Here is a 20,557-nt window from a genome sequence, read left to right on the forward strand (position 1 = left end):
TGACCTGCATTTCCAACATTTTCTATTTTTATTTCAGCTTTCCCACTCCATTCCCATTTAAGGGAGCTGACCTTCCATCACCTCTCATGAAGCTAGGGTTGCCAACGCTCCAGGATTGTCCTGGAGTCTCCAGGAATGGAAGATTAATCTCCAGGTCACTCCGGCGAGCAAACCAGGAGAAAAATCACCAGGGCATTAAAAACAAAATTATGATTTAAAAAGTTTTCTTCGAACACTTTCATTTATTAATTATAAAAACGTTGGAGATGAGGGAAAAAAGGTTGTTTGACTGACAGTCGAGAATCATTCAATTGGGTAACGAAGAGTCTGTTCACTTCCCAATTGGTGTGGGAAGGTGGGGCACCAAGAGGATGGACGTGTCCGGCGACCAATGGAGGGGGGGGGGGGGGTGGGGGAGGCGGCAGGTCATGTGTTGAAACCTCCAGGAATACGTCCAACCAGAGTTGGCAACCTTACATAAAGCTGTTGAATCCGTGCTGAGGCAGCAGTCCGTATGTGCCAGGACCTCACCTTTCCAGTGAGAGATCATAGCCAAGACCGTCCCTGCCCTCACCGGGTCTCTACACCCAAACACCGACTCCCAGTAGGGGTCATATTTTGAACAAAAATGATACACCCCCACCCCCAACTTTGACTGTACTTCTATTTGAACTAAGTGATAATAAGGCCCTTGTTTCCCAGTTTAAAACAATTGTCTGTGGAGTCTTGTAGGCAACGCCTATGGTATATTAATGGTTTACAATACATCTGTTTTTCACAAGTTCAGACTTCCCAAGGCAAGGCTTGCCACTGATTGTTTGTGTATCCCAGCAACCAATTGACCTGGCAGGTTAAATGCTTGAACTGATGACAAACTCTGCAAACATAAAGCAATCAGGGCAGTACTGCAGGCTTTTAAGGATGGGCTTTTAAGGATGTTATACTTTTATATCAAGAAAGCATAAGAATCTAATGAAATCCGACAGATGTGAGACAGAATCTTTATCTTTGTTTTTTATTTCCAAGGGATGTTAGTGCGAGGGAGTGAAACACTTCTCTATTTTAGTCCTGTAGTGTCAGCATCAAGCACTCCCAGGTTCCAGAGCACAGCCAGCAGGAGAGAAGCTTCCTCCAACTCTGCCCCCTAAGGGTGCCCTAACTCCAGTGCACCACTCTTCCATCCCAAGGCCTCTCGAGTGAGCTTTCCAATTTAGGTCCTTGCCCAGAGTGAGCTAGGCCGAGTTCGCTCAAGCTCATTTCGCGTAGGAGTCTTACACCCTTTTAACCTCAATTAATAGCTGTAAACAATTTTACAACACCAAGTTATAGTCCAACAAATTCATTTTAAATTCCACAAGCTTTCGGAGGCTTCCTCCTTCGTCAGGTGAACGGTATGAAAATGACTTTTTCGAATCCTTCGCATGCTTGGTGTTGTAAAATTGTTTACAATTGTCAACCCCAGTCCATCACCAGCATCTCCACATCAATTAATAGCAGCAGGAGGAGGAATAGGGTATTTCCTCTGATTCAGCTGTATTTATGAGTGCGGCACCTTGCATTTATATAAGCTCCATTAATGTAGAAAAAAGTCCCAAAGGCGTTTCACAGAGGATTAATTCAAAAAACGAATGGTGGGGCAAAGGAAGAGGGGGGGTGCAGAAAAGGCCGGAGAGTTTGAGAGGGCAGGGGAAGGTTGTGGGGCTGGAGGACGGTACAGAGACGGGGAGAGGCAAAGTCATGAAGGGATTTAAACATGAGCATGAAAATTTTAAACTTGAGACATTGGGGGACTGGAAGCCAATGTAGGTCAGTGAGGACAGGGGTGACAGGTGAGCGGGACTTGATGCAGGATAGGATACGGGCAGCAACGTTTTTAATGAGCTTAAGTTCGGAGAGTGAAGGATGGGAGGCTGGCCCGGGAAGTATTGGAATAGCCGAATCTAAAGGTGAAAAAGAGCAGATGGGCTGAAGTAGAGACGAAGGTGGGCAGTATTTGTGATGGAGAGGATATGGGGCACTGCAAGGTCCCATAAACGGCATGTGATAAGGACCCGATAATCTGCTTCAGTGATGTTGGTTGAGGGCTAAATGTTGACCAGGACAATGGGGAGAACTCCACTGTTCTTCTTCAAAGCAGCACGATGGGATCTTTTACATCCACCTGATAGCGCAGACGGGGCTGCACTGGAGTGTCGGTTTGAACTATGTGCTCACGTCTCTGGAGTGGGACTTGAACCCACAACCTTCTGACTCAGTTTGAGTACACTACCAACTGAGCCACGGCTAACAAGTCAAAAGGAACTGCACGCGGAATCCCTCGGGCAGGTCACAATCACGGCTGCTGCTCCTGTAGCTGCAGAAACCACCCGCTTATATTGTGGGCCAGATCTGACAGCAGCTGCATCCACTGACACACAACTGAACGGGCATCCGCTGACACACAACTGAACGGGCATCCGCTGACACAGATGCAAAAAGGTGCCACCGGCCACTAATTCATCGGGCTGGGGAAGGGCTGCATCGGCCAATGAGAGCAACAAACACTTCAGTGGTCAGTACAGGGCAGGTTTCAGTTGCTCAGCCCACCAGTGGCCAAAAGCCATAGGAACAGGAGTAGGCCATTCAGCCCCTCGAGCCTCTTCCACCATTCTATTAGATCATGGCTGATTTGTACCTCAACTCCATTTACTCGCCATTGCTCCATATCCCTTGATACATTTACCTAACAAAAATCTATCAATCTCAGACTTGAAATTTCAATTGACCCCCAGCATCCACATCCTTTTGGCTACCCAATTTCCACTACCCATTGTGTGAAAAAGTGCTTCCTGATTTCACCTCTCAATGGCCTAGCTCCCCGCCAGAGGAAATTATTTCTCTCTATCGACCCTGTCAACTCCTTTAATCATCTTAAACACCTCAATTAGATCACCCATTAATCTTCTGTACTCAAGGGAATACAAGCCTAGTCTATGCTTCTCATAATTCAACACTACAGTTGGCCTTAGTTCCCCCTGGGTTAGGGGAGGGAAAATCAGCCAGGGTTCCTGCTGCTGACCGCTACCCCGTAATCCCTGCTGGAAGAGTGTGCGTGTGTTGAGTGAGTGTGAACAGGACTGGGCGCAGTCGCGATGCCCCCCATGGTTCACCGCTCACCGTCAAAGCTCACACACGAATAGCAGCCACTTGGGTGAGGTGGCGGGGGTAACCAACCCTTGTGAAGCCACATGCCAGCAAAATATCACTGCCTACAGGAGGGGAGAGGCAGAGAGGAGAGAATATTGTCAAAAAAACACAATGTTTGCTCTTAATTTTGACAAGGATGAAACTCTGGCTGTAAACAGGATGCAGAACACTGGCCCCAAGAGACCTAATCAGTACAACCATTGACAGAGCTCCACTGTTATTTATTCAGTCCCAGTCTGTGCCAGCTACATCTGACTTCATTTCAAATGAAGCATCTTCAGAATATCAGGCTCAACAAAGCAAATGAAAACTCACGTTCAGTTTTAATCTGCTCCAGATCTTCCAATACTCTGGCATTTCGGGGATGGGAGTGAGGGAGGGGGGGGGGGGAATGTATTCCATTGTCCCAATTGAGGGTCACCATCTCATACTAAGCCCTGTAGTTTTGATACAGGGCTTTCATCACTGCAATGGATGCTGGGATGGGCCTACCTCCATAGATGTCTGCGATGCAAGAAAGCAAGAGAAAATGCTTTTAAATCCAACAGCAAGACAGGCGGGGAGAAGAAAAAAGTGAGGGTGAAAAGTGTTTGACAGGAAAAGATTGATCTGTGGCTCTTCTTTGAACCACCTACAGGGCCTGAATGTACCTGAGTGTCCAGATTGGACACAGTACTCAAGGTATGGTCTAACCAGAGAACTGTATAGTTTAAGCATTGCGTCCTCTAATGTGTACTCGACTGTTTTGCCCCTATAGATCAGCATTCTAGTTGCCTTGTTGATTGATGCTCCACAGAGACTGGACATGTTCAGTGTCACGTCTACTAAAGCCCCCAGTTCTCTTTCATCCCTTAGTTATTTCGGCATTATTCATGGAGTTCTTGTGTTGCCCATTTCTTTTCCTATTTTACACTGATCTCATTTCATCTGTAACTGATCTGCCAACTTAAAGAAAGACTTGTATTTCTATAGCGTCTTTCACAACCTCAGCACATCCCAAAATGCTTTTCAGCGAATTAAGTACATTTGAAGTGTAGTCACTGTTGTAATGTAGGAAACGCAGCCAATTTACCACAGCAAGGTCCCACAAACAGCAACGTGATAATGACCAGATAATCTGTGTCTTAGTGATGGTGGTTGAGGGATAAATATTGGCCAGGACACCAGGGAGAACTCTCCTGCTCTTCTTTGAATAGTGCCCTGAGATCTTTTACGTCCATCTGAGAGGGCAGACGGGGCATCGGTTTAACGTCTCATCTGAAGGATGGCACCTCCGACAGTGCAGCATTCCCTCAAGTACTGCACTGAAGTACCAGCCTAGATTATGTGCTCAAGTCTTTGGAGTGGGACTTAAACCCACAACCTCCTGAGTACCACTGAGCCACAGCTGACAAAAACTTACGCATTTTGTCAAAGTCATTTTTAGTTGCTGAGCTGCTTCCTCAGAATCCACTCTCCTTCCCGCTTTGGGCCGTCAGTGAATTTGACCACTTTCTGTGAGCTTCTGAATCCAAGTCGTTAGTGTAAATTACTTTGCTTTAACACTCCCTTATTTGCCCAGGTGTGCAGACAGTGAGTGTCAGTTCAACCATGGAGGGACCCAAGGAAAGCCTGATCCTGCCCTGCCCTTCTAGTAGGGGTGAGTGGGCAAACCTCAGGAGCGTAAACCTGGGTTGATTTCCCCCTCCCCAACGCAGAGGGTGCTGAGGCCAATTGTACTGCTGATCAGCCAACTTGGCGCAGACCAGGGATCGAACACTGGACACTCCTGCTCTACACGGCTCAGCAACTAGAAATAAAATGAAGAAGGAAGGAAGACTTGCATTTATATAGCCTCTTTCAAGACCTCAGGATGTCTTGAAGTATAGTCACTGTTGTAATGTAGGAAACATGATAGCCAATTTGCACACAGCACGATCCCACAAACAGCAATTAAATAAATGACTGGATCTTCGGTTTTTAGTGATGTTGTTGAGGGATAAATATTGGCCGTGGCACCAGGGAGAACTCCCCTGTTCTTCTTCGAATAGTGCCCCGAGACAGGGCCTCGGTTTAAAGTCTCATCCAAAAGACGACACCTCCGACGGTGCAGCACTCCCTCAGTTCTGCACTGGAGTGTCAGCCTAGATTTTTGAGCTCCACCCTCTGGAGTGGAGCTTGAACCCCTGACCTTCTGACTCAGAGGCAGGAGTGCCACCAACTGAGCCACGGCTGACACCCGTGGGGGTGGGTAGGTAAAACCATCCGTGGAATGGACGATTCAAGTACATGCTTTGTTAGCACAGCACGCTGCAGATAAACACCAATAAAAATGTGATTTCAATGCTGTGTCTGCAACATCTGCAGTCCTTCTGTGAGGAAGATATGTAAATAGCCATGGTGACAAGTTGGCTTCGTGTGCTGTGTGCTTTCAATGATCCGCACTGGTGTCTGCTGGAATCAATTCAAGCAGCTGTACAAGCAAAACTGTGATCAATAAAACCTACTGCGGGCCCTGTTCAAAAAATAAGTGGAAGCTGAGAATAAAACGCCAGTCGTGAGTCTCCACTAAATAAATGAGTGAGAACATCGACTTTTATCTTCTTTCAGGTTTGTTCCTTCGCTCGCCAACTTTGCCCATCCTGCTCCTCCTCGGAGATACAACTCAAGAGGTGCCCGGTGCCTCAGTGCCCAAGAGGGTCCTATTCAGGTGAGTCTTGACGGTAAATGTTGAACTGGCAATTCGGCCACGGAAGGCATCGCCCCATTCAGACCGCACCCAGCGGCCATGCATGCACTGGCAGGGACCAGTGGGGAGGTGATCAGAGGCAGGAACCGTGCCGATTTTTCCTCGCCCTGTCCGAGAGGGCACTGAGGCCAATTGTAGCTCCCTGCTGCTACGACTGAGATCCGTTAACTCAGCACAGCCCCAGCATCGGACCAGGGATCGTCCTGTTCTGTGAAGCTCCAGCAGATGCTTAATTGCTGATTCATTGCTGGGAATTCAGCTCTATTTTTGTTCTGTCCCTCTCTTGATCGGGATCTCTCAGAATCTAGTTCATTGCTTATCCTAAGTAAACTCACAGCTATATTTATTCCAGATGGGATCTGGCTGTGTGTGTATAAAGGGAGTGGTAAAGTCATTCACTATGCAAGAGAAAAGCCTAAAAGAAAAACAAAAAGCTATTTTAATGATTTAATTCAAGTAGAATTACCAGACTATGGAAAGCTCGTCCCATTCTTATAAACTGAAGATAATTAAGAGGAAATTTCAATTATTCTCAGTGAGTCATTAATAATTAAAATAAAGCGAAATATTGCTGATGCTGAAAATCTGAAATAAAAGTAGTGAGAAAGGATCTTAGAAAATCAAGATGTCGATTCGGTATGGGTGGAGCTAAAAAATAACAAGGGGCAGAAAACACTGGTGGGAGTAATTTATAGGCCCCCCAACAGTAGTTATAGTGTTGGACAGACAATAAATCAGGAAATTAGAGGAATGTAACAAGATTAATGTAATAATTGTGGGGACTTTAATCTTCATATAGATTGGGCAAACCAAGTTGGCAAAAGCAGTTCAGAGGACAAGTTCATAGAATGCATTCGAGACTGTTTTTCTAGAACAATAGAATGCGCAGAAGGAGGTCATTTGGCCCTTCGAGCCTGTGCTGGCTCTTTGTAAGAGCAATCCAGTTAGTCCCATTCCCCCGCTCTTTCCCCGTCACCAAGCAATTTTTTTCCCTTCAAGTATTTATCCAATTCCTTTTTAAAAGCCACGATTGAATCTGCTTCCACCCTTTCAGGCAACACATTCCAGATCATAACTACTCGTTGCATTAAAAAGTTTTTCCTCATGTCGCCTTTGATTCTTTTGCCAATCACCTTAAATCTGTGTCCTCTGGTTCTCGACCCTTCTCCCACGGGAATAATTTCTCTTTGTTTACTTTATCCAAACCCTTCATGATTTTGAACACTTCTATCAAATCTCCTCTTAACCTTCTCTGCTCTAAGGAGAACAACCCCAGCTTCTCCAATCTATCCATGTAACTGAAGTCCCTCATCCCTGGAACCATTCCAGTAAATCTTTTCTGCACCCTCTCGAAGGCTTTCACATCCTTCCTAAAGTGCGGTGCCCAGAATTGGATACAATACTCCAGCTGTGGCCAAACCAGTGTTTTATAAAGATTCAACATAACTTCCTTGCTTTTGTACTCTATGCCTCTATTTTTAAAGCCCAGGATCCCGGATGCTTTTTTAACCACTTTCTCAACCTGTCTTGCCAGCTTCAAAGATTTGTGCACATATACCCCCAGGTCTCTCTGTTCCTGCACTCCCTTTAGAATTGTACCATTTAGTTTATATTGCCTCTTCTCATTCTTCCTGCCAAAATGTATCACTTCTCTGCGTTAAATTTCATCTGCCATGTTTCCGCCCATTCCACCAGCCTGTCTATGTCCTCTTGAAGTCTATCACTATCCTCCTCACTGTTCATTATACTTCCATGTTTTGTGTCATCTGCAAATGTTGAAATTGTGCCCTGTACACCCAGGTTCAAGTCATTAATATATATCAAAAAAAAGCAGTGGTCCTTGCACCAAACCCCTGGGGAACACCACTGTATACCTTCCTCCAGTCCAAAAAACAACTGTTCACCACTACTTTTTCCTGTCACTTAGCCAATTTTGTATCCATGCTGCCACTGCCCCTTTTATTCCATGGGCTTCAATTTTGCTGACAAGCCTAGTAATGTGGCACTTTATCAAATGCCTTTTGAAAGTCCATATACACAACACCAACTGCATTGCCCACATCAACCCTCTCTGTTACCTCATCAAATAACTCAATCAAGTTAGTTAAACATGATTTGCCTTTAACAAATCCGTGCTGGCTTTCCTTTATTAATCTACACTTGTCCAAGTGACTATTAATTTTGTTCCGGATTGTTGTTTCTAAAAGCTTCCCCACCACCGAGGTTAAACTGACTGGCCTGTAGTTGATGGGTTTATCCTTACACCCTTTTTTGGAACAAGGGTGTAACATTTGCAATTCTCCAGTCCTCTGGCACTACTCCCGTATCTAAGGATGATTGGATGATTATAGCCAGCACTTCTGCAATTTCCACCCTTACTTCCCTCAGCAACCTCAGATGCATCCCATCTGGACTGGGTGACTTACCTACTTTATGTACAGCCAGCCTTTCTAGTACCTCTTCTTCATCAATTTTTAGCCCATCCAGTATCTTAACTATCTCCTCTTTTACTGTGACTTTGGCAACATCTTCTTCCTTGGTAAAGACAAATGCAGAGTACTCATTTAATACTTCAGGCATGCCCTCTGCCTCCATGCGTAGATCTCCTTTGTGGTCCCTAATCTGTCCCACCCCTCCTCTTACTACCCGTTTACTGTTTATATGCCTATAGAAGACTTTTAGATTCCCTTTTATGTTAGTTGCCAGTCTATTCTCATACTCTCTCTTTGCCTCTCTTGTTTCCTTTTTCACTTCTCCTCTGTACTTTCTTTATTCAGCCTGTTTCTCACTTATATTATCAACCTGACATCTGTCATACGTCCCCTTTTTCTGCTCCATCTTACTCTCTATCTCTTTCGTCATCCAGGGAGCTCTGGCTTTGGTTGCTCTACCTTTTCCTCTCATGGGAATGCAACGAGACTGTACCTGAACCATCTCCTCTTTAAAGGCCGCCCATTGCTCGATTACAGTTTTGCCTGCTAATCTTTGTTTCCAGTTTACCGGGCCAGATCCATTCTCAACCCACTGAAATTGGCCCTCCTCCAATTGAGTATTTTTACTCTAGATTGCTCCTTGTCCTTTTCCATAACTAATCGAAACGTTATGATACTATGATCACTGTTCCCTAAATGTTCCCCCACTGACACTTGCTCCACTTGGCCCACCTCATTCCCCAGAACTAGACCCAGCAATGCCCCCTTCCTCGTTGGGCCGGTAACATACGGATCAAGAAAGATCTCCTGAATACACTTCAGAAATTCCTCCCCCTCTTTTCCCTTTACACTATTACCATGTTCTTAAAACAGAAAATGCTGGAAACAGTCAGCAGGTCAGGCAGCATCGACGGAGAGAAACAGAGTTCACATTTCAGATCGATGACCTTTCCTCAGAACTGAAAGATGCTAGAGACGAACAGCATCTTCCAGTTCTGATGAAATGTCATTGACCTAAAGCGGTAACTAATAATTTAAATAGAGACGGGTTTTCTCTCATGCTGGTTGGGCTTTTGAAGACCCCTCTCTCTTCTATCTTCAGTGCTGGAAGCAAGGTCCTGAAGGAAGAGATATGATTTTTTTGACAGCCTAACCATGTGTTGGAATATTACAATTCAAAAAAAATATCTATATTTGTATTTAGACCATGGGGAAAAGGTGACTTTCTTCCAACTTTTCTCAAAATTTAGAGGTTCAACTCTAAAATTAAAATTAAAACTGACCTGTTTCTGGCTGGGGCAGAGATCACCTCGTACAAAAGATAGGTACTGTCTGACATTAATCAGGGCCAGAGCGATTTCCTGGATTAGTTTTGATCACGTAAGGGGATTGGAGACGAATTTTCCAGATTTGCTCCCCCCACAATTGGCCTGAGTTTTTGACTGGTTTTTCGCCTCTCCCAGGATATCACATGGCTTTCGGGAGGGGTGGGGAGTGTATATATTGAGATGTATAGGGCATTGCAGTTGTGTGGGACAGGCTGGATGGACCAGAGGCTCTTTTCCTGTCCGTCATCGTTTGTTGGTTTGAATGCCAGAGTCAAACATCTCCTTAAAAAGCTGTAAAGATGGAAGGAATTCTGTTGACAGCAGTGTTTTGGACATCCTCAAGCTAAGGCGAGTATTTCTCAGGCAATCTATAAATTAGGCACAAGTTTAACACAATGTCTCTGGCCTCCAACACATTCCTGATCTGGAATAAACTTCGGCTTTCCCTTATCTTTGCGTCTCATGAGCCAACATTTCTCATCCTTTCAGTCGCTATGCGCTATTTCCGTTCAGATTCCCCAGCCACCTCACAGTAAAGGTCAACCGACAGTCAGTACCGTAAACTCTGACGTAGGTCAGTACCGTAAACTCTGGCGTAGTGGTTACATCGTGCGGTGTCATGGAAACCAATGGGCAGGCCCGAGGAACTTGCCAGAGATTAGTTCAGGGGCTCAGATTGAGGTTAGGGTTTGGATCAGTTGGTAACTACTGTAAAAGCCACATTATTTAATAAAAGGCCAAACGGAACAGAGACCAGCTATTATTCCGCTAATATATCAGTAAACGTACGATGAAAAAATAATGATCACGTTCATTTACATGTGTAGATAGAGAGAAACTATTTCCTCTGGTGGGGGAGTCCATAACAAGGGAGTTTAACCTTAAAATTAGAGCTAGGCCGTTCAGGGGTGATGTCAGGAAGCATTTCTTCACACAAAGGGTAGTGGAAATCTGGAACACTCTCAAAAAACAAAAAGCTATTGAGGCTGGGGGGGGGGGTCAATTAAAAATTTCAAAACTGAAATTGATAGATTTTTGTACGGTAAGGGTATTAAGGGTTACGGAGCCAAGGTAGGTAGTGGAGTTAAGAAACAGATCAGCCATAACCTAATTGAATGGCAGAACAGGCTCGAGGGGCTGAATGGCCTCCTCCTGTTCCTGTGTTCCTACATGGCCGGGTCAGGTTTCATTTTTTTTTTCCAAATTTGTCTCCACTCTGCTCAGCTCCAATCTCGCAACAGCATCCGCCACAGACAATTCTTCACTTCCCATATCAGGGATTTTTGTGCCTCACAATCACTGGGTTGACACGCTGCTCAAACTCAGTTCATATAGGAATGAGTGACCCTGTAGAAAAACAGTCACACTGTAGAAATGAAACGACACTATCAGCAAAATGCATACAGTTTCTCCTTTCAGGAGGGTGAATGTAAAGGCAGACATTTAATTAGCGGATGCTGCAAATGGATAGACCAAAAAAGACAAACACAACCTCTGTAAAAGTTCTTATACCTTACACATCCATCGGTATCTGGTCTCAATCTAGCAGCCCTATAAAAGCCCCCAGGCACCTCTGACCCCCGATTTATATTGGATGTCTGGTGACACGCTCTGTGAACATCCTTCAAGCCCGATGTGGACAATTCTCGCTGGATTCTGTCAAGTGTGAAGACCTACAGAACTAGCTCCACACATTAGTGGGCAGGGAGAGGAGGCGTTTAATCCGATAGCACATTGTCAAAACTCCAGAGATTGAATTCTTTACATCCCATCCAAGAAAGAAAGAAAGAAAGAAAGAAGGAAGGAAATAACTTGCATTTATGTAGTGCCTTTCATGACCTCAGGACATCCCAAAGTGCTTTACAGCCAATGAAGTACAGTGTAGTCATTGTTGTAATGTAGGAAACGCAGAAGCCAAATTGCACACAGCAAGGTCCCACAAACAGCAGTGTGATACTCTGGGAGAAGAGGGAGGAGGAGGACACTAGGCAGGAGGCCATACCCACAGCGGGTCCTCAGAGAGCACGTCTCCTACCTCAACTTCACTGAAGAGCAATGCCTCAGGCAGAAGGAGAACTCCCCTGCTCTTTCTTCGAGATCTTTTACGTCCACCTGAGAGGGCAGACAGAGCTTCGGTTTAATGTCTCATCCAAAAGACGAGTGTGAGGACCACACGTCTGTAGCAGAGGCCATTCCTCGAAGGTAAAACTGCCTTAATGCCCAGTTTCCTCGGGGGCTGATAATGATTTTCTACACAGGCCCAATACCCAGCAGAAGCCTAACACAACAAAACTAGAAGCAGTCCCCAGGCGGGCCTCATTCCTAGATAGAAAACCATTTCTTTCTCCAGGACAGCAGAGAAATACAACAGACTCCCAGGGGAGATTGTGGATTCACAGTTAATTGCTACCTTTAGTAAGGAGCTGGATTGCTATCTGCTGAGAAGAGGTTTGAGGGCTATAGAGATACTAATAGTGCTGCTTTTTTGTTCAGAGAGATAGGAGGAAGGAACTTACTGATCCTTAACATCGGGACCAAATATGTGGGCGGTACCTGTGTACCGTAGCAAATATCTCACTTAGAAATGGGATTTAGAGCTTAAGGGGTTGGGTTTTATTTACCAGTCGATATCTCAGCCATCAACTCCATGTAAAAAGAAAAGTAGTTTCCCTGATGGCCTAGCACTGCCCGGCATAACAATGAGTCACATAGGTTCAATCTTGTACTGAGTTTGCTGATTGGTTCCAGTTGCGACATCACTGTTGGAGAGCTAAAAAAAAAATCAGCCATGGTTTCTGGCTCCGAGTCGCTGTTCAGTGACCCCGGGGGCACGTTGGGTGAGGAGAGGAATGGGCTCAGCCAAGTTACCCATCAATGCTCACCAAAAAAGGCTAACACACGGCAGAATGGCTGGAGGGCTGTTGGCGTCTAAGGAACCGTACCCAGCTTGAGTGAGGAGAGGAGGGGTGAAAACTGGCAGGCGACACGGCTCGGTGACAGCCTCCTTTGTGAAGCGAAGACGCCTGAGGCATTGCTCTTCAGTGAAGTTGAGGTAGGAGACGTGCTCTCTGAGGACCCGCTGTGGGTATGGCCTCCTGCCTAGTGCCCTCCTGCTCCCTCTTCTCCCAGCTGCCCCTGCTCTCTCCCTTCTTCCTTGCTGCTCCCCCTTCATCCACCAGCCCCAAAGGCAGGCCTAGCAGACCACCCATGACTGCAGTAAAACTGTTTGGAAGGCTGCATAAAACAATACAGCAGCAGCAAAACCTTCTTCTCAGAAATCAGAATTAAGTTTTCAGAGTCAGAAAACAGGCCAAAAAACACCTAAAAGTTAACCAGCACCCTAAAAGGACAAACCAGCAATTAACCTGTGTGTAGTGGATGAGCCCTATAAATAGCGCTGTTGAAGGGTCCATCCTACCTGCTAATGCCATGAGTTGCCGGGCAAGATTATAACATGGCGAATCAGGTGCTGGGACAGTCTTGTATCGCAAAAGAGTCTGACAACAAGCGTAATTCGAACATTTTAATCAGCGATTTGAATAGTTCTGGCGTGTACCCTGGACACCTACGGAGCAGCCCGATCCAATATGGCGGCCCGCGCACTTCCAGCACGTAATATTGGATGCTTCGGCACCCGTTTTGCGCCTGAAAAACGGGCACGGCACCATTGAATTTCTAGGCCCATAAGTCTGTCATCTGTCTCCAAATGCACAGCCAGGACCTTGGAGTTGGAAAATGTGCCCTTGTACTTGACTGTCCTGGCTATGTATCTCAATATCCTGTTTGCTTTTAAAATTGCTTTATCGCATGGCGTCCACATTGAAAGCGACAGGTCTATTATTCCTCGGTCCTTTTCTAAGTAGTCTCCCTTTATAAATCACCTCTTTCCCGCCTCACCATTTCCCTTCTATTTTGCAATCTCCTTCCGGCCGACTTGCAACCTCTCCCTCAATTCCATCTCTGCTTATTTTTTTAAGCTGCACTTTGCACGTCAAATTATTTCCCCAAACAGTTTGTGGCACCCAATTTTCTTTGCTGAGGCAGTAGGTTTAAACTCAGCCTGCATTCACATGGGAACAGGTGTAGGCCATTCAGCCCCTCGAGCCTGTTCTGCCACTCTATTAGATCGTGGCTGATCTGTAACTCAACACCATTCACCCGCCTTGTGCTTAATGGAGGCTTTTGTCAGTGTACCTATGGAGAGAGCAGCTTGAACAGACCTTCCCCATTCACATTTTTCCCCTGTATCCGTGGAAGAAACTCAATTTTCCCTTCCCCCCCCTCTCCAGCAATGGAATTTGACAGAAAGGCTCCAAAATGTCCTCTGTCATGGCTACTGCACTTTGAAGGCTGATAAGATGAGGCAATTTGTATTCAGTCAACAAGAAAAAACAAACACAAGTACGATGGGAATTGAAGTGAGGAGGCAGAAACACATCTTCGTGCCAGTATATACTGCACGCTAGTGAGATCTAAATTACACGACATAAAGTAGTTATTCAACTAGCAACACCGACAGGCACGACAACAGCAACATCTGTGCTAACAAATCCAGCCTGATTTTCCAATTACAACTACTGCTCAATGCTTGGGTGCGTATGCCTTGAAGCACACTGTGAAAATCTCACAGCACAGGATCATGCAACAAAGAAGGAGGCCATTCATCCCATCGTGCCTGTGCCGGCTCTTTGAAAGTGCTATCCAATTAGTTGCATTCTCCCTGCTCTATCCCTACAGACTTGCAAAGTGAGTCTGAACTGTATCAAAGGGCAAAGTTGCGAATTTGTATTATTTTGATTGTATGAGGAGCGATAGGAAATTTACTGAATCTCACTGAAAACTTTTTTGGGCCAGAATTTACTGTCAAGATGACGATGAGGCTAACGGCGCTCTCCGTTATTTATGCGCAAATCTCACAGCAACTTCAGGCGAGGGGCAGATGCGCGGTTAAACACGGAAATCCAGAAGTCGCTGTTCGAGATGCTATTAACTTCCCTAAAGCGGCATCTCGCTGTCTGACTCCCCACTGAAACTCATTGAACGGTGTGAAGTTACTGTATTTGCACGGTAGTTATGAATTAAACTCACCACACAAAGTTAAGGCTTGTCCATTTCAGTCTAAGTACCCTTTTTAATGGCTTGATAAGTCTTAATGACTGTCAAACAACCTCTCTGGCACTGAAAATTAACTTTTGCAAGTGTGGACTCTCATTCCTTCAGCTTTTAATTGTTGTTGGAGACTTTTTTTAAAATTTAAATTCAATTTTTTAAAAACATTTTCTTTCTTCTCTTTTATCTCTGTCTCTTAATCCAATCTTTCTTTCCCTCTCTTTATTTCACCTTCTGTACCTGATTTGACATTGAATTCACTATTCGAACTTACACTTCCTGGTTCAGATTCTGCGCTGCTCATTAACAATTCTTCCATCTGACTGGTTAAGGAGATACCCAGTTGCTTGCCCTGTTCACACAGGTCCCAGATGCCCTGTAAGGGGTGCTGCGCTGTTTCAATATCCCACTTACAGCAACTTGCTGTGCAAAAGCTCATGGAGATTACACAGGCAAGGGCAAGTCTAACTAACAGTGGGCACTGTTCGTTTGCCAGCTACAGTAAATTCTGGCCCATTATGTTCATTCCTATACTTCATGTAAAATAAATCAGTTATTTGGTTTACAATTGGCCTGGTCTCAGTCCGCCTTCTAAAAGATGCATGATAGCACATTCAGTATCACTATATTTAGTACACGCAGTGAAGGGTCCTAATGTAACACCTTTAAGGTTACGTTATCATATAAATTAGAAATTGGACAGTAAAGCTACTCGCCAGTTAGTGAGGGACGTGAGGTCCACTTACCCCACATGATGCTGAAAGATTAGTGTAGATGTGAAATTTGTCACAGCAACATTCCAAAAACTCTTGAGGAGCATGTGTCAAATCTTTGCACTTACTTCAGCAGGTTCCCCAGATTGAAGAGTGCGCGGTTGTGCTGAGGGTTCAATTTCAAGGCCTGTCTGTAATGGACTTCTGCTTCAGACACGTCCTTGGTCAACGTACCAAGATTGTTCAGTGCACTGGCATGACGTGGGTACAACCTGTCAGAAAACAGATTGAAGAACCCAACAGGGAAAAGAAGAAATATTAGTCCTGTAAATCCACTGCCAGTCGCAACCCAACAGCGTCATGGGAAAGGTATGATTAATGGCATGTTGTCTAGGCATCGTAAGTATGCTTAATCTGTATCATTACAGCAGTTTTAGTGGGTACTGCACCTGACACTATGTAAACTAAATGATTCCTTCTGTAAGAAAGTAAGATCCTGTGGCACTATTCAAAGAAGAGCACTCCTGTTCTCCATACCACCAAGGGCAGATTAACTGGAAAATCATCTCCATTGCTGTTTGCAGGACTGTACTGTGTGCAAAATGGCTGCAGCGTTTAGCCTACATAACAATATTCAAAAATAATTCATTGGTTGTCAAATGCTTTTGGACATCCTGAGGACGATGCTAAATAAATTCTAGTTTTAAGTTCCTCGATTTTGATCTCTATCTTTTCTCCAATCCTTCTCTTTCTCCTTCTTACCCAAGATCAGGCCTGTGTTACACTAAGTGTTTGTCTGGCATGCTACATATGCTAGACCAAAAAACAACCTTCTTTTGATAACAGGACACAAAGCAGCAAACAAGGCAGAGTAAGTAATACTCTACTCTGCATCTGCTAAACGGCACCAGGCCACCTCATTCATAAATAGAAAAAGGTGTAGCTATGGTAACTTTTATACTACCCTTCATCGGGAAGCACAAAGGAGTTGGATTGTGGCCAGGCAGTCACTTTACATGACAGACTTTGAACATGAAGCCAAACCTCTTCAGCAGGAGATTGCCCTTTTGTTCCAGGAAATGTTTCAGGTCTGAAGACCGAAGGTTAAGCAAATAGAGCAAGGAAAACATGGAACTCGCTGCTTACCTCAGAGCCGTTTTGTAATGATAAACTGCTTCGTCATGGCGACCGTGGTCTTTCAGAAAGTTGGCATAGTTGTAGTGCACCTTGGCATTAAGGGGCAATGTCTGAACTCCAGATCTGAAGAGTTAGGGAAAAACAGCCACAATTACAGTCTCAGCATGAGTTTTAGTGGAAATACATTCCTGCAGCCAAGAGAAACAGTACATTTATTATCCTCATTACATTCAATAACATCAATAGCTATTCCAAACCATTCAACCTACAATAATACGGTAACATCTCTAAGTAATTTGCAAACAAATTAAGATATTTCTTAAGGTTTGAAGATAACATCTTTGACACACTCACTATTCTCCCCCTCCGCTGCGAGGCGTGTCTGTGTCCCGTATTGGAGAGTTGGGACACTTCGTTATAATATTTAAATCAGGCTGCCAAAGTGCATTTGGGAGTCTGATTTAAATTTAACAGTTGCTGGCCGGGTTTCCCAGGGCTCGGGAAACCCGGCAGCGAAGTGGAGACGGGAGCAGCCGGATCAAGCCGGTAAGTGCTTTTTACAGCACTGCTTGTGACCAGGAGGAGCAGAGTGCTCTCCCCGGCCCCTCAAGCAAATCCTCTGTTGATTGTGGCATCTCCTCACTGCCGGCTCCCCCACCACCAACCCCCGATCTTTGCCTTCCCTCTGATTGCCGGGCTCCGACCCCCACCACTCCCCCCACCAACCCCCAATCTTTGCCTTCCCTCTGATTGCCGGGCTCCGACCCCCACCACTCCCCCCACCAACCCCCAATCTTTGCCTCCCTTCTGATTGCTGGGCTCCAACCCCTCCCTCACCAAGCCCTGATCTTTCCTGATTGCCGGAGATTGGCCCCAACAGTCCCCAGCTGCGGCCTTGTACCGCTGGCTTTCACGCCTGGCAGCCGGCCAGCCTGTCAATCTGGCCCGCTGCTGGGCGGGAAACTAAATTAAACAATGCTAATGAGGACATGCCGTCAAATTCGGCTCCCTGGCTCCCTCCCCGTAAATATCAGGGCCAAAATCTTCGTCCCCAAATCATACAGACCGTGAAAGTCCCAGGGATCAATCCCCAGATTGTGCGGAGTCCGCTGATCTCAGTTGGGGCTATGGTTGGGATGCAGCAATTGGCCGCTGCTCCTCTGGGTTAAGGAGGACAAAAATGGCCAAGGATCCCGTTCCTGTTCACAACGCTTCTGTTCCTGCTGGGAGTGCACGTGTGTGTGTGTGTGTGTATGTGTGTGAACACCAGGCAAGGATAGGGTTGGGATCGGCTCTGATGCCTCGTACAGTCTGCTGACTCTGTCAAGGCTCAAATGAAGAAGCGAGGGAGTCAATGCCTTTCAGAAGAGGTGAGAAAGGCAGCACATTGTAGGCTGTACTCAAATGTGCATTACTGAAAATGACTTTGCTTTCAATGAAAAACATTACTTGAATCTAGAATGTTCCAGCACAGAAACAGGCTGCAAGGCCCAATAAATCCGGCCACTGATTTTCTCCACACGACCCACCCAGTCTAATTCCACTCTGCTGCTCACTCCCCACATCCTTTAACGCTCCTCTTTTTCAAGCAGCTGTCTCATTCCCTTTTAAAAGAATTTATGGATTTTGCTTCAACAAGGCAGAGAATTCCACCTTCTAACAACCCTCTGTGTAAAAGGTGTATTTTTCCCCCTAAGCTCCCTTGTAATTCTTCTTGTGATTATCTTAATCGCACACCACCCTGTCAGTGCTTCACCGACCAGTGGAAACAGCTCATCAACTGATTACCCGATCATCACCTTTCACAATCTTCCTCCGGTCCCTCCCTAACCTTCACGTCGAACCTGGAAATTACCTTAAACTCCTTCCTCCCTGCCAATTTTTGCTCTGCGGCAGGACATGTGTGAAGGTCACTGCCTCCAGATCCTCCATCTTAACTGCCCCATTTACTTATTTAATTACTTACTGTTGTGGACATCAAAATAAGTCAATGTCAGGAGGAAAGGACTCATGTCCTGAGCCGTAACTTTCACATCACTGACTCGGTTAAGTGACAGTCCATCACCTCTTACCCATTTGGGCTCCCACCTTTTGGGTTTACAAATACCCCCTTTTTTTTTTGGTCGTATCTCATTCCGAGAAATAAGCACAACTCCACAGTCTGAGTTTTCGTTTTTGGCGCCCGTATCGGGACACTTTCGGACCAGACAGGAATGGCGATTGTGCAGGCAGTCGTTCTTCCGTCTCCCTGGCATCTGCTGCCACTTCTGGAACTGTCTGCCATAGGTGACTGCGAAATCTGAATACCAAGTTGGGGTTCGCGATGGGGAAAAGATCATCCAACACGCTTCCCATCTGGAACACCGATGCATTAGGAGGAAACGAGGGGGGTGGGGGAGGGGGATAGGTGTTCCAACCGCAGGAAACAAAATGTTCTTATTTGCTATGCTGTGGCCATGTCCCCCAAACAGGTGACAGGGAAGCCACAGAAATGACATCAGGACCCTCTTACTAATAGTCAAGTTATCCCAACTCCGGAAGATCTGCTGGGGTCAAAGCGGGGGCACCCCATCAGATGGAGGTTGTGCCCGAGATACACTTCCAGTGGGAGTCTTGGTATGGAGAACAATCAAGGCCCGGGTGTTTAAATGGGTCTGTGGGCAGGTGCACTCTTTTTGATCGTAAATCTCACTCTTACCTTTCCCCTGTTTTCAAAAATCTCTGCTTAAAACACATCTCGATTAGTGTGCACCCTATTTAAAAGCACACCTGTTCAAATAGGCCATATGTCCCTGTGCTCTTCTCCCTCACGGAGAAGTCCAGGCCACATGCAGTACACGACTGGCTGTTTAACAGTATCTGAGTGCCAGGCCTCATCGGCCCACTCTTACCTGAACAGAGATTCCCTGGAGAGCCACACCTCGTTCTGTCTCAGGGTCTTCCAGAAGAACAGGCCCAGTACAAGCAAGGTGGATACAGTGACAACGCTGGCTCCCCATTTATTGAGAACTCCACACAATCGGTTCAAGCCATGGACGACAAGGATGCAGTATCCCATACTGAAGTTAAAAGGGGGACAAAGACCAATGAAAATACTGGAAAATTAGGCCCCTCCATATGTCGACACTTCTAATAATATTTACATTTTATGTGGCTTGGCCGACAACAACAACTTGCATTAAATAGTCGTTAACGTAGAAAAACAGCTCAAGGTGCTTCACACAATTATACTCAAATTAAAATGGAAGCCGAACCAAAGAAGGAGATAGTAGGAAGGGTAACTAAAAACTTGGCCAAAGAAGTGGGCTATAAGGAGGGTTTTAAAGGAAGAGGGGAAGGTGGAGAGGCGGAGGGGTTTAGAGAGGGAGTTCCAGAGCTTAAAGTCTAGGCGACTGAAGGCATGGCCGCCAATGGTGGGGCGAAGGGAATGGGTGACACACAAGAGGCCAGAGTTAGAGAGGGTTGTAGGGCTGGTTACAGGGATAGGGTGGGGCAAGGCTTTTGAAGTGCAGTCACTGTTGTTATGTAGGCAAAAATAGCAACCAATTTGCACACAAAGGGCCTGCAAACAGCAATGAAATAACTGACTAATTAATTTGTTTAGAGGGGGTTGATTGAGGGAGGAATGTTGGTCCAGACACCGGAAGAACTCCCCTGCTCGTCTTCGAATAGTGCCACGAAATCTTTTAAGTCTGCCTGATCAGACAGATGAGGTATTGGTTTAATGTCTCATCCAAAATATGGCATGCCCTCAGTACAGCAGTGAAGTGAGCCTAGGTTATAGCCTCGCCCCTTCCTATCTCTGCAACCTCCTCCAGTCCTACAATCCTCCGCGAACTCTCCATTCCTCCAACTCTGGCCTCTTGTGCATCCACCAATTCCTTTGCCCCACCATTGGCGGCCATGCCTTTAGCCATCTACGTC

General features: G+C 45.7%; 1 protein-coding gene across 1 annotated transcript in view; it reads right to left on the reverse strand.

The window, feature by feature from the left end:
* Positions 1-20,557, reverse strand: part of tmtc1 (transmembrane O-mannosyltransferase targeting cadherins 1) — a 152,663-nt gene that overhangs the window by 36,263 nt on the left and 95,843 nt on the right. The window contains exons 9-11 of the mRNA XM_067999888.1: positions 19,525-19,692; positions 16,643-16,756; positions 15,625-15,768 (exon numbers count right to left, since the gene is read on the reverse strand). Of these exons, the coding sequence (XP_067855989.1) occupies positions 15,625-15,768; positions 16,643-16,756; positions 19,525-19,692 (426 nt within the window). The remainder of the gene's footprint in view (positions 1-15,624; positions 15,769-16,642; positions 16,757-19,524; positions 19,693-20,557) is intronic.

Source organism: Heptranchias perlo, chromosome 18 (assembly GCF_035084215.1).
Source record: "Heptranchias perlo isolate sHepPer1 chromosome 18, sHepPer1.hap1, whole genome shotgun sequence".
NCBI lineage: Eukaryota > Metazoa > Chordata > Chondrichthyes > Hexanchiformes > Hexanchidae > Heptranchias > Heptranchias perlo.